This window comes from Natator depressus, chromosome 10, assembly GCF_965152275.1.
Source record: "Natator depressus isolate rNatDep1 chromosome 10, rNatDep2.hap1, whole genome shotgun sequence".
In the NCBI taxonomy this organism is placed as follows: Eukaryota; Metazoa; Chordata; order Testudines; family Cheloniidae; genus Natator; species Natator depressus.
Window position 1 is genome coordinate 70,981,231 of NC_134243.1, and position 15,202 is coordinate 70,996,432.

Here is a 15,202-nt window from a genome sequence, read left to right on the forward strand (position 1 = left end):
TCCTCCCCCTCCCTCTCAGTGGCTCACGCCTCTCATAATCAGCTGTTCCGTGGTATGCAGGAGGTGCAAGGGGGAGGAGTGCGGACGGGGTACACTCGGGGGAGGGGCAGGGGAAGGAAGAAGTGGGGTGGGGGTGGGTCCTTGGGGGATGGGGTGGAGTGGGAGCAGGGCCTGGGGCACCGCAGGGGCTGAACACCCCCCCGGGAAAGGAGGAAGACCGCACCTGTGGCTACATTAATGAGCCTCTGTTCAACTCAAACCTAGCAACCTAAATGCAGCCAGTTCCTTACTGTGCTGCAAATCCAGTTGAACAAATGGCATTTCTAAATATGTGTAATTTGTAAAGGCAACTGTGTCCTCTTCTGTCTGGCCTTTTCTCAAAGTCTTTAAACGTGCGCAGGCAAAACTTTGTGTTTTCTTTTGTATAGTGTAACAGTTATGCATTAAATAACTATGCTATCATATTGATGCGATTCCATTATAAACCTCTGTTTGCCTCCGGAACATTTTTTTAAAACCATCCAGTCAAAGCCTGGTTTAAAAATGATCATTCCAGATACATATTTTTTTTTACTCTAAAAGATTGTGCAAATAGGGGAAAATAATAAAGATTCTCAACATTACATGAGGTTTAAACAAACTTCAATGCATCCGTTTTCACAATTTTTTTAGGCTGCGTTTTGCAAAGAAAGCAAAGCACTTACCAGGAGCAATGGTCTCCAGTGTCCCACGATTAATTTTTCTAGTGCTTGTGCAGTGTTGGACAGTGGAGCCAGTAAACACCAAGTAAAAAACTACATCATCGTCAAGTTCATCCTCTTCAGTCAGCAGCACTGTAATAACACAGTCACCCTAAGACAGGGGCAAAAAAAGCCAGAGGTCAAGTTCACATCCTCAATAATTTTATTATATAAATGACCCACTCGGTCTCCAAGGCTCCTGGTTTCTTCTCTCTGTCCTTTTTCACATCACTGTAAGAGTATTTGCTCCCATCTTCAGATATACAGGTAGATTTCACAATGCATTTTGACCGGATCATCAAGCACAGCAGTCAGCTGCAAAAGATATGCAGAGGCTCGGCCATTAGATTCTGACAGGAAACACTTTTCCCATCCCATGAAAATTTTCAAGATTTCAAACAATTTTCCCATGTTGCATTGGGATGAAACCAAGACTTTTACAAAATGTTGCCTGCCCCCTCCAAAAAAAGAGAGCAAAATAGAGCCCTCACCCCAGAACTGCCAACACAGCCTGGTGTGTAGGGCACTTACCTGGAATTTGGGAGGACCAAGTTCAAGTTTCTGCTTTCAGTCAGGCAGAGCAGATTCTTGAACCTGGGCCTCCCGCATCCCAGGTGAATGCCCTACCCACTGGCTCCTCTCTCTCACCAGAAATCCCACACTGTACCTGAGAATCCTGCCTGATTAAAGTTTTTTCAAAACTGTTATGTTTTCACAAAAAGCTTCGATTTCGACAATGTGTTATTTTCTGATGAAAAACCTGTCTTTACCATACTAATTTCCCCTTACTGTTACTCACACCTTCTTGTCAACTGTTTGAAATGGGCCACATTCATTACCACTACAAAAAGTGATTTTTCCTCCCTTGGTATTCTACTGTTAATTGAATTGTCTTGTTAGACTGACCCCCCCTTGGTAAGGCAACTCCCATCTTTTCATGTATTATGTATATATATACACACACACACACACACCTCTCCTACTGTATTTTCCACTCCATGCATCTGATGAAGTGGATTCTAGCTCACGAAAGCTTATGCCCAAATAAATTTGTTAGTCTCTAAGGTGCCACAAGGACTCCTCGTTGTTTTTGTTTATGTCAAAAAAATTCCCAACCCCAGCTCAAATAGCCATGGTAGGCAACAACATCTGGAAATATCAGCACAAGATCAAAATCAGCACCTCACAGCACCGTGATATCACGATGGTACTGTAACATCTCACTGGTATTGACTCACACCAGGAAGCACGGAGAGCAACCCAAAATTGCTCAAGTATCCAAAGTATCCCAGCCTAAATTCTCTCTCTGTGCCTAGGTAACTACCTACTGATACCTGCAAAGTAACTAACTCAAGCACTGACCACTCCCATCCTCCTCAACACACATACACAGAAACCTAGGGAAGCATCAAATTCAATACAGTTTTCTCTTGCTACAAAGAGAGGGGGGTGGAAACATGATTGTAAGGAACCAATAAGGACAGTGTTGTTGCAAAATTATACTCAATAGAACTACCCTTCCTGGAATAACAGCTACAGACAGGAGAATAGGCTTTATATTATCAGGACTCAAATCTGACTCCCTTTGCAGCCCAATAGCTATCTACTGGCACATATCAATATTGCCTAGAAGTAAGATTTACTGTTATGCCTTCATTGTCATGTGCAATTACACTTTCACCAAACAATAACAATTTGAAAATATCCACTGCCTTGTTGCAAGGTATGCATTACCTCCTCATTTGCCACATTTTCTAGCAGATCATGCTTTGATGAGGCTGCAAAACCTTATTTATAGCAAATACAATAGTCCATGAAACCAGGACACACCTTGACTAAGTGGCAGATTTTCTCCTTTATCTCCTGCTGCCTCAGGTCACACTCCTACGCTCAGTCTGCACAACCTAGATTTTTAGAACTACTGCGTGCAAAAAAGTATACATAAATGAGACATGCAGTATAGGTGTGGCTGTGTTAGTCCCAAGATATTAGAGAGATAAGGTGGGGGATGCAATGAAATCTTTTATTGGACCAACTTCTGTTGGTGAGACAGGTTTTCGAGCCCTTCTTATCTCTACATAAATTATATGCAGTTATCACAAGTAACTCTGCGTGTAACTGAAGTAATTGTATGCGCAAATTACACACGTTCTTTTGCACATACAACTCTAAAAATCTGGTTTCAAGGTATATAAATACCTGTGATAGATTAAAAATCCACTCTCCTGCAGTCGCAGAGATACATTCATTGCAACAGAAGGAAAGTACATACAGAAATAACAAGGGTAAAGGGTGTTTTGTATGACTTTGCTATCCTTTATAATTTGCCGACAATTAATTGCTTAAGACACACATCATTGGGAACAGTAGGCCAAAAATGTCTGGTCCTTTTCTAGCCCACTAATCTACTAAGATCAAAACCAGTTTGATGCCTCAGGTTTTAAAATTAAAGCTGTATTAACTAGCCCTGTTTCATCACTCCACTTAGCATACATTAATGTTGCAAGTTTGGAAAATGCTCCACGCAGATTATGCAAAATCTAATTTGAATACTCAAACAACAAGCATTGTCTCATTATATAACCTTAACTCTAAAATTCTTCAATTCATTGCTCCTTCTCCTCCCTCTCAAATCAATACTTTCTCCCAAACAAATCCACCAGTTTCCGCTCCATCCTCCTTTGTGCTCACTCACCCTCCCGCCCTAGGTTCCCCATCACCACTCCCTCTTCTACCTCTGGATCCCCACAGCTCCTCCACCCTCCGCTCCGCATTCTGGCTCCCTCACTTGAATTCCCCCTCCATCACCCTGGCTTGGCTCCCCCAAACTCATCTCTGGTTCCTCATGTCCCTCTTTGGATTTGCCTCATTCCTCCCGCCAAGAAAGTAGGCCCCCAGTGTACCCTTCGACAGAGCACAACACCCTACATCACTCCACCCAGTGTTACTCTTGCCTTATCTCTGTGTCTGCAGCTGGTTGGGTGAGGCTGTGTGTGGAGTTTCTATGGCTACAGAGCTCTCATGGCCTCCCTAGAGGACTCTAACCACAGAGATTCTGCCTTAGAGGAGACTAACTGAACAGAAACCGCCTCAAGTACCTCTCCCTCCAGTCTTCCACTCCAACCCCTTTCACTTTTCATGGGACTCTATAGTAAAGGTACACCACTGAAAACCAGGCCGGAGTTTTAGCCCAGCTTTGCTGCCGACCTTAGACAAGTCTCACAGGTTCTCTTTGCCTCAGTGTCCCCATCTATAATATGGAGATCACTCACAAGCAGAGGATGAGGCTCTATTAGAGAGTGCAATGCCCTGTGGCATATGGATGTCGGAGGCATGAGAGAAGGTGCCACGTAATGTGATTGATCTTTGTTAGAACCATTACAAACCCTGGGCACGCAGGGTGAAGGAGCAGCTGGAGCTACAATCTTTGTTCTGTATGGCCAGCCCCCAGACATGCAAATCAGGAGATTAAAAAATAAAAAGGGTTATTTTAATTGGCCTTGTGGGTCACATTTTGAAGCTCTTCTCCACAGCCAAGAGAGTTAGAACCTTTTCTGGAGAGAGAGAGAGAGAGAGAGAGAGAGAGAGAGAGATGAAAAACAAAAAAGAGAAACGAGTGAGACAAAAGGAAAGAGAAACGAGTGAGACAAAAGGAAAGAGAAACGAGTGAGACAAAAGGAAAGAGAAACGAGTGAAGGGGGGGAGGAAAAAAGAAATAGAATGTTGCATAATTCCATGACTCCAGGAGCTGGGGCTTTAAGAAAAACATCATAGAATCATAGAATATCAGGGTTGGAAGGGACATCAGGAGGTCATCTAGTCCAAGTATTGGTCATCAAATATCACAAGAGTTGACACTACTGCCAACTAGTCATATGCCAGATGTGTACCATATGGTAGTAAATCTAAGCAGGTTTTGGACGATAAAACCACAAGGAAGACAACTATGTGTGGTAATGTGGCTTCAGCAGATAGGCTCCTGAGGGCTTGTCGACATACAAAAGTTGCCCCAGTGTCATTACACTAGTGGAAAACCCTGAGGGAACACACCGATATCATCTTAAAACTAGTTTTACCAATTTTGCTTTCCCCTGTTTTACAAGAACAAGCTGACCAGATATCAACCAGATTTAAATCCAGATGATGCTGAGAGTTAAACCTATCACTAGTCCTGGTAACATGGCTCACAGATTAGTCCATCATCACTGCTCATAAAAGTAATGCTTACAATTAAACAATTAGCATACTACCCACTTTTTTTGTTGTTGCAATTCATCTTGACAAAAATTACTGAGCCAGAGACAGAAAGGCACTAGAAGAAGAATCTATCAGGAGATAATACCAGAGCAGAGTTCTAAAGGATGTGAAAGGAATAATACACAGAAGAGGCAGAAATAGAATGCGTGTGTTTTCAATGATACAATAAAAAGATGGAAAAAAGTCTCAGATTTGAAATTCAAACATTACCAATTCACATGTAGAACTAAAACATTCAATTCCAGCAAATGTGTCTGGTTTTGAAGCAACTATTCAAAACGCACGCTTTTTAACCTACAAATTTCTCCCTTTGCTTTGATTTTTGTTTCTTCATCCTTGCTCAAACTGTTCCCCCCATGGATCCACATGCAAATACTTAAATGGTCCTATAGTCCTGCTAAAGTTTAAGACAACCCCATTAACAGAGCTGACTGTTTAAACAAATGGCAGCTGAGGCTAATATTTTTAAACCCAGAACCTGTAAATATGGCTCATCACTTTCCTTTGGAACAAAAGTAATCAGCACAGAGTACATGTGAAAAGAACTGTGTATTGATGGGTTTATACACACATGGACTAAACAAAGGCCATCAGGGTAATACTTTAACAAGCTTAAGAGATACACGTTAACTCACAAATATTAGAGCAAAAACGATAGATGCATTCACCTAGTTATTGTTAAAAAGAGCAGGATAAAGGGCTAACACAGAACAAGCTGAAGATGTGGACAAATACTAGAACCCCTCAGGCCCTCTGTATAGGTTTGTCTAGACTAGGATTTAAAGATGTGATGTTAGATCAAGGTAGCTAACTACTTTACAGCTTCTAAAACTCTAGTCAAGGCAAAGCAACTGTACTTCAGAATTTGCTAAACTGGTTGAGTTAACATCTAGAGCGAAGCCTAGGTTATGACAAAATCAGCTAGCATGATTGTAAAGGTCTGAGGCTATGTCTACACTGGACTGCAGTGTAGACTACGGGGGCTGTGAACTATATAGCACACCAAAATGTTGCACTCTCCGGTGGATGATACTAACACAAACTAAACATTACCAAGTTTGTGTTAGTACAGTCCTGTTTGAAAGAGGACTATGTTAACGCAAATTAAGTACCTTTTAGTTTGCACCAACAGCGTCCACACTGGGCAATTAGAGCACAACATTTTGGTCACACCCCCGCAGTCCACATTGTGTCACAGTATAGACAAGCCTTTAAACTGTGTCTACACATGCGCTAAAGGGGTATTTCAGTGATTCTAAGCTAACTTATTGAACTAACACAATTGAAAAATGCTCCATTTTCTGCTACATAGACAAGGCCTACAAGCCTTGTCTAGACTAGAAAAAAGGTGGGAGGGTTTAATCGAGTGAGCTCAATCAAGCTTGCTTATCTTGACTGTAAACCACACTGTATGGGTCTACTGTGGAGCTCTATTTCAAACTAAGGGTGGTAAACTGTGTCTACACTGCTGTTCAGTGGGGTTCGCAATCAAGTTAACTAATTCTGTTGAAACATGGTACCTTTTTACCTAGACAAGGCCTAAGAATAAGCTTCTCCTGCCACCTCAGTTAGCAACCTGGGAGCTGCAGCTCAGGTGTCCGCTTCATGTCTCTCCAAACCCTGCCGAAGTCTTTCAGTAAAAAGCGGGAAGTCAATACCCAATATTCCTAATATGAAAAACAAGCATGGCTCTTTTTTTTTTTTTTTTTTTTTTTTTAAACTTAAAAGTTGACACTCTCTTTGCGGGTCATTAGCAAGATGGAAAGGATGCCATTCATTCATTCATCGTGCATTGCAGTTCACCTTTGCATGCGCCTTCTGCACTGTCATCTGCTGTTGTGTACGGCATAATTAACGGTTTGTAATCTACTTTGAGACCCCTGGAGATATACAAGTGCTAATGATCATGATTAAGGAAGTGGGTGGCCTTTAATATCTCTCATTAAAATCAGTAACAGAAGGCAAAACTCGGTCATCTTCATCATAAAAAAAATCCATATCCAAAAGTTACTTTAAAAAAAATAAATCTTTTTGAAAGTATGAATTAACAGTTTACAGTACAAGGTTCTCTCTTTCCAACAACTTCAGAGTTAAAGCAAATCAGTTACAAATGTGGCCAAATTCCTTAAACCCACATAGAAAGAGTTTCCAATAGCACTATTGCACTCAGCCTACAAAAACATTTTAATTGAAGCATGTTTACCTTTATTCATTTAATATTACCCAAATAATGTCATCTGTTCAATATCACTGCCACACAAGGTGGCTATTATAACCCCTTTCATCCTGAATAGCTACAAATGGAAAGCCAGGCTGCCAATACCCCTTTGGTGAAAGTACAGATAGATCAAAGCAATTCTCCAGCACATGCCAACAAATAAGAATAATTTAATTTCAAACCTAGTTTGGATTGACTAATATTTACTTATCTTAAAGCCCATTGGAAATGAAAACATTCCATTTTATGGCCATTCACCCAAAAGGTCACCATTTCTTTCAACTCCCAAATTTCGATTCAAGATGTATGAAATAAACATTTCAGAGATGTGATCGGTATGAATTAAGCCTATTATTGAAAAGTACATTCAGTATCTCCAGCTGGGGAGGGAATGTTTTTTAGTGGTCATAGCACATGACTAAAGATAAGGGACTTGGCCACAGATTCACTGAGGGCTGAGCTACACACAATTTTTGTACAACTATATCGATTTAGAAACTGATTTTAACTGAAGTGGTATAACATCTAGCGTTGACACTGTTACACCAGTATAATAGTGGCTATATCGATATAAGCACCCTTACATCAATATAATTGTGTCAACACTAGGGCACTGTACCACTTTGTATCAATTTCTAAACCATTACAGTTATGGGAGAACAAAAACTATGCTTTGATGAGCCCTGAGTGATCATGGCTAAACCGTTTCCTCTCTGTGTTTCACTTTCTCCATCTGTAAAAGGGGAATAACCTGTCCTTTAAGGGCTTTTATATGAGCTTACTTCATCAGTGTTTGTAAATTTTTACGATGTTATTAGACAATGGCCACTATATAAGAGCCAAATATTACTAATTTATATTATTTATTATTTCGTAAAAATGTATCTGTATTCTAAAAAGAGACTACCTTAATCTCTTAAATGTTTGCACAGTTTAATTATATAGCAAAAGCTCGAATTTCCAATTCAGTTATTGAGCATCTTTGTCTGTCTGCTTCTGTAAGTGCTGGGGAACCATCAATCTTGTCGGACCCTATACTGCAAATGACACCGAATCATAAGGATTCCCCTGTAACATGTACCATTTGGGATCACATGAGGACTCAATGAGAAATGGCAGAAGCAAGACCCACAGTAATCCATTCATCCCCAAAGCAAATCTATATCATTTTACAGCTTTCCTATACACTTGTAAGTGTATGTCCCGACTAGGGTCGGAAAAGGATATATTTTTTTTAAATGTGCTAGCTAACGTATTTTAAAATTCCACTATAAACAGTTTAAGTTGTATTTTAATGTGAACCATATTCACCTCAAGCAGTTAGCACATTTTAAAATACCACTTATCCTATTGTGGTGTTTTGAAGCATGTTAGCGAACATATCAAAAACTCATCTTTTTTCCTCTAACCCAGACAAAGCCTAGGACTATTTAAATAAATGTAAACTCCACTATGATGTGTTAAAAGGTGAAACTGAAGGACTTGTAGAAGTTTTATTAAAAGCAGAATGGTAAATGGACAGAATATATGCACGCATGAGATTGTTGATGTTAACCACTACAATCTCTGGTTACATTTTTCATCATGGTAGCACCTACTACAGTACACTGATGCTGAGCACAAAAGCATGCATTAGGTGACTAGGAAAAATTTACTAAGTGGATGCAAAAAATAGGTCTGACACCTTTCAGCACTTTTCTTTCCAAACAGCTATTGCCAAGAAGAGTTCTGCTGTTTTACTGAAGAGTTTGGCTTGGAGTGTTAGATTAGACAAGTGAGAATAATGTGCCCTTTTAACAGGTTTAATTCTGTTTCCATTCATAACAGAACTGACTTGTTCTTGGGTCAACTTATTACATTATGCCTTTTGGTGTCATAACGATTTATACTTTCAAACTGGTATCTTCTTTATTAATGGAAAGCTCTTCACACAGTTTCAATGTGGATCTTCTTTTATGGGCACAGAAAATTGAAATCCTTTGACTGTTTTCCTCCTTGAACTGATAAAAGTTCTCTTGCATTTTTTTTTTAAAATGAAGTAGGCATGCTGTCATCTAACCTCCAAGCCAGGAGCGTTATCTACTGCTATGGGCACACAAAGAGAAGTCAGATTTCACTCCAGAGTCACTGTGGGTATGTCTACACTGTGAGTCACTGTGCAACAGCTGCAATGTAGACACATCCTGTATGACTTTGGGCAAGTGTAATGGGTTTATAAACACCACGTGAGCACAGGCAGGAAAGGAGCCTTCCCTGCTTACTGGCAACTAGGCTGACCACACCCCGGCACAGCGACCAGAACTGCCAATCATGGAGGCATGCACCCACAGCTGGGACCAATAAGGAAAACAGGCTCAGCTATAAAAAAGGAAAACAGAGCAGTGAGGAGGCAGAAAGACCCAGGAGAGCAGAGGACTAACAGCCCCATGCCATGCTGCCTCTAACAAACTGACAGGGAGACAAAGGAAGATGGCGAATTATGGAGTTTAAGGGCTGATTGACTCATTGTAGATGAAGTTGATGTACTGGGCTAATTTGAGATGAATACAGAGACCCCAGTTTGGAGAAAACTGGGACTTCTAGAGGGGCTGCCCCAAGAACAGTTTTCAGCAAATCATTTCACTTCTCTGTGCCTCAAGTGTGCTCATCTGTAAACAGGGTTGCCAACTCTGACTGAAGCTATTCCGGGAAATTCCCCCCTCCCCAAAAAACTTGACATAATGTCATTTTCTTAAAATATCTTATTAAAATCTCCCGGGTTGCTTTCAATGGGCACCGGGAGATTGCTGCTGATTCTGGGAGACTCCAGGCCAATCCTGGAGGCTTGGCAACCCTATCTGTAAAATGGAAATCATTAGGGGTGGATGAAAATTTTCCATCAAAACTATTTTTGATGGAAAAATTGGGTTTTTGCATACATGAAATTTTCCACAGAAAGTGTCTAGTAGAGAGAATAAATGGCAGCTCAAAACCAAGGGGAAGGTGAGGATCCCACAATCCCATTCAAGATTCAAATCACCATGACTCACCCGCTAATCAACCTTTTAGCATATCTGTTTTAAAGGAATGAGGCTAGAAGGGGACAGGTCAGGGGCGCATGGTACAGTGAACTCATACCAGTCACGGAAGCAACCCCCGACTCTGCCATTTTATGACTCAGAAGTGCCCCTGGAAAAAGATCATGTCAACCCAAGTCACTTTGCAGATAATCAGATCTGGAAGCATGGAGGTGGTGGTATTAAATAGGAGGTTTTGACTTGAGTAGCACTAGAAATCCCTGCTTATGTGAAAATACCCCCAGATAACAATGATGACCCAGGCCAGGCATGCAAAGAAAGATGGATGTCATTCTGCTGCAGTGTTTAAGCTCCCTGCAGATAAGGCCTCCAAGAAACGACTCCTGAAATAAGTGGAATGGAAATTTGTCAGATTTGCGGTGGGGTTGGGTCCATTCTCATAGTGAATGACTACAAGCCTCTTGATCTTTGAGGAGTCTGAAGCCATTATATTTGTTTTTTAAATGAGCCACAGCTCGTCGATGTAAGGATACGCCATCAGACTAATCTCAGAATCCCTGGCTTGACTTTCTTGTTTTTCCCTTTCTATTATTTTAAATGATCCATGTTAATGTTAGTGCCAATGAAAGATTTCAGATTAAAAGAACTGAGGGCTGAGATCCTCTCTGATGAGACAAGCAAAAGTGTCAGTTAAAACAAAGCCTAGGGTGACCAGATGTCCCGATATTTAGTTGTTTGTCTCGCGTCCCGAGCGATGTACAGTCAGGACGCCATTTGCCCCGATATTTTGGCGCGGGACTGGAGTGGACTGGTTAGCGCTTACCTGGGGCCCCAGTGGCGCTTACCTAGGGCAGCTCCTGGGAAGCAGTTGGCAGGATCCTGTGGACCCTAGGCACAGCGGCGGCTGGGGGGGTCTCCGCGCTGCAGCCACCACGAGCGCCGGCTCTGTGGCAGCCAACGGAAGCTGCCGGGGTGGGGCTTGTGGGCGCAGGCAGCGCATGCAGATCCCACTGGCCACCCCTGACCCTAGGAGCCAGAGGGACCTGCCGGCAGCTTCCCAGGAGCTGCCCTATGTAAGCACCACTGGGGCCCCAGGTAAGCGCTAACCAGTCCACTCCAGCCCCGCTGGACTGATGTTCGGAATCGAAGCAGCATACACCTGGTGCCGTGTGAAAGCCTTGCCAAAATGAATTTCTGGATCACTTGCAAGGTCTTCTACAACTTTGTGACTGCCCAGAAGCAAGTCATGATTATGGCAAAGTCATCCAAGAAGTACAAACTTCTGGCACATCAGAGAGGTATGCAAATTGTGAAGTTGATTTATTGACTGAATAAAAAACCCCACCCTTTACCCCCATTTGTTTAGTGTACAAATAAATCTGTATGTTTAAATATGGATTACAACTAAGTCTATGCTTTAGTCAGGGAGGGCACGGCAGTCACTGATTCCGGACCTCCCTGATCTCGCTTGCTTCAGCTGCCAGCAGCTGAAGCTGGGGCTGAAGGCAGGACTGTGGGCCTCCCCTCTCTGACTGCAGCTGGGGCTGGAGCCAGGGATAGAACCGGGACCCTTCGCTCCCCTGCCCTGCAACTGGGGCTGCAACCAGGATCCTGTGCCCCTGACCCATGGCTTCTGCTGGGGGCTGGAGCCGGGGCCCTGTGCCCCTGACCTGTGCCTTGTGGCAGGGGCTGCAGCAGGGGCCATACGCCCCCCTTGCAGCTTCCTAGGGCTGTGCGGCCCCCCCCCGGCTTCAGTCGGGGCTGTGTGCCTGTGGCTGCCCCCTCCCCCATGTGTTCTGATATCTTACTCTTGCAATCTGGTCACCCTAACAGAGCCCAGTTTTGCAATATGAACTCCTATCCACTAGAGTGAATTCAGCGATCCCAACTCATTTCACAATAGGCCATCGAATAGCTGAAAGATGATATATGTTTTTTAATCCACACTACAATAGTGACTGAACCATGCACCTAGAGAGGACACCCCTTATACCTCATTAACAGTGCCCTGAGCCAGCCAGTCTCCTGTTTCAGTGTTAAAAGAGGATCACAAAGCCAAAACTGAAACAGATTCATATGCTGAATCAGTGGTTCCCAACCAGGGGTCCGGGACGTGGGGGGCCACAAGCAGGTTTCAGGGGGTCCGTCAAGCAGGGCCAGCATCAGACTCGCTGGGGCCCAGGGGGGAAAGCCGAAGCCCCACCACATGGGGCTGAAGCCAAAGCCTGAGCAGTTTAGCTTCATGGGGCTCCCTGTGGCATGGGTCGCCAAACAACTGCCCTGTTTGCTACCCCCTAACGCTGGCCCTGGCTTTTAGATGCAGAAAAGCAGTTGTTGTGACATGGTGGGCTGTGGAGGTTTTACAGCATGCTGGTGGGGGCGGCAGGGGGAGGTCGGGGCTCAGAAGGGAAAAGGTTGAGAACCCCTGTGCTAAATGACTCCCACTGCCACGTCTGTGAGGAAGTATTTGGTCCAGAAATATGTTGTTAACTGACCATTCTGATGGAGGAAGGATAGTTGTGTGTTGAAAGCATAGGACACAGAGCCAGAAGATCACAGAGTCAGAAGTCCTGTGACAACAGGGACATGTGAGAAACTTAAGGGATCTATAGTAAATACAGTGAAGTTAAATATATTCAGACTAGTGTGATCAACACTGAAACCCCCACACCAATGGATATACTCCGAAAGACACTTGGTAAGAGAATATGCATCTTGCAGGACTCGTGAAGCTTATACTACTTGGCAATGTACGTCCATCTCCCAAATAGCTATAGCATGAGGTGCACTTCTGCAAGCGACTATGGGCAACCTGAAAGGGAGATACCCATAGGGGAAATCAGCAAAGTACCTGTGTCTCAGTGGTGATAAAAGGAAGACACTCACTGTGACTTGATATGAAAATGGCCAAGAAGTGTTCCAACTAATTCCTAATACCTAACAGGACATGTTAGAATTAACACTGAAATGGCAAAATTACACCTAAGTAATAAAAAAAATTGAAGAGACCTTCAAATATATTATATTGCTGGGATCATCATCAGAAAAATAGCTGGAACTAGAAGTTTACTGCCTGGGCATTATTTCACGATTTAGGTAACTACAGTATTCCAAGAGTAACATAGCTATATCTTAAAAAAAAAAAAAAAATCAATTTTGCTGTATTACTTTAGGGTTTTTTTAATATTAGAATGGTTTATTCTACTATTATGCAGTATTATTATCTAATAATTTAACAGTCTAATCTAATATGAGATTAGAGTAGATTATCTAACAGTCTAATAATTGAATAGTCTAATCATCTAATATTATCTAATAGTATATATTGTCTGCATACTACTCTAGCTGTATGCAAGCCCTGATGTAATGACCCCAAGTAAGCTACTTCAGGCATTGGGCAAAGCAGGACCAGTGAGCAGCTCCAAAGTTGTTCTAATGTTAGTTGGGGGGGCAAATCTCTATATGTGGCCCCAAAATGTCAGTGAATGACCCCAAAGCCTGTACCCTTACTACTTATGCTATCCAATAGTTCAGGGGTTCTCAAAGTTCATTGCACCACGACCCCCTTCTGACCACAACAATTACTATATGACTCCAGAAGGGGAGACTGAAGTTTGAGTCCGCACGAGCCCCACTGCCCCGGGTGTGGGGGCCAAAGCCTGAGCCCCACCACTCCGGGTGAGGGGGTGGGGAAGCTGAAGCCCAAGGGCTTCAGCCCCAGGCAGGGGGCCTGTAACCTGAGCCCCGCCGCCCAGGGCTGAAGCCCTCGAGCTTTGGCTTCAGCCCTAGGTGGTGGGGCGTGGGGTTCAAGCCTAAGCCAGCCCTGGCAACCCCATTAAAATGGGGTCGTGACCCACAGTTTGAGAATCGCTGCAATAGTGCCAATCAGACCATCCTGGGGTCCACAGGAATCCTGAAACCTATTGTGATGGAATTATGGTATCTTGCAAGCCAACTTTAACTTGCTCAGCGTTCCTTGTCCCTGCCCCTCTCTCCAACCCTTAGGTCAAGATCCTCAAAGGTATTTAGACTCTTCACCTCCATTGATTTCAATGGAAGTTAGGAGCCCAAATACCTTTCAAGATCTGAGCCTTTTTGGCTACACTGTTAAGGTATTCAACCATATAATTTGATTAGTACCTGCCTGAGTGATCAACACCACTTTCAACCAAAAGCGACAAAATGGGCCCTTTTATTAAAACATGGGAATGGGAAAATAGCAGGCCATGTTAATGCATCAGCTGCCTGAGAAATGGAAAGTCAGCCCTGGCACCATGGAGTTAAAAGGAGAGATTCAGAATTCCTTGAGGCTAAGTACATATGACCATACTGTTTGTTAGACTGTTTCCTATCAATGGTATAATTTCTAAAGCAGAGCAGCTGTATCTAAACTCATAGGTTTTCAGCCTTTCCCCCATTTAAAGGCACATGGCAGCAGAAGGGCTCTCCTCACTCTACTCTGATCCGCTCTCCAGCATCACACGCCAAAAGATGCAACTCAGACCTCTGTGTGATTTGAAGCATCAATTTCCCTACCAGCTGCAAAACAGCCTCTCCCACTTACAAATATTTCACCACAGCACTTAGAGCTACACTAATAATCAAGCCAATTTTTAAAGTGACGTACTTTTTTGCAACTAGGAATATAATACACTGTATCTATATTTTACTAAGGACCTGTATTTTTCCTCTTGCCCTAGACAACTAGTTCTTTTACTCCTTAACAAACAATCATTTGCAACAAGTAGCACTGACTCGAAAGCAGAACCTCAGCATTAAAATCTTTGTCCTGTAACGCAGCTGCCACTGGGTGGCAGTACATAGCACTGATCTCAACAAAGACTTACTATATTTTATTTTCCGTTTATAAATAAAAACATATTGGTTTATTTAGACAGCTATATGTCACATAGCATCTTTCCTACAAACTGTGTCTCAACACAGTTTACACAGCCACAAAAGAAATAGCA

General features: G+C 42.8%; 1 protein-coding gene across 1 annotated transcript in view; it reads right to left on the bottom strand.

The window, feature by feature from the left end:
- The window catches only part of LOC141995350 (A-kinase anchor protein 13-like), a 150,600-nt gene that overhangs the window by 31,410 nt on the left and 103,988 nt on the right, over positions 1-15,202 (bottom strand). Inside the window, exon 6 of the mRNA XM_074966494.1 lies at positions 705-852. Within this exon, the coding sequence (XP_074822595.1) occupies positions 705-852 (148 nt within the window). The remainder of the gene's footprint in view (positions 1-704; positions 853-15,202) is intronic.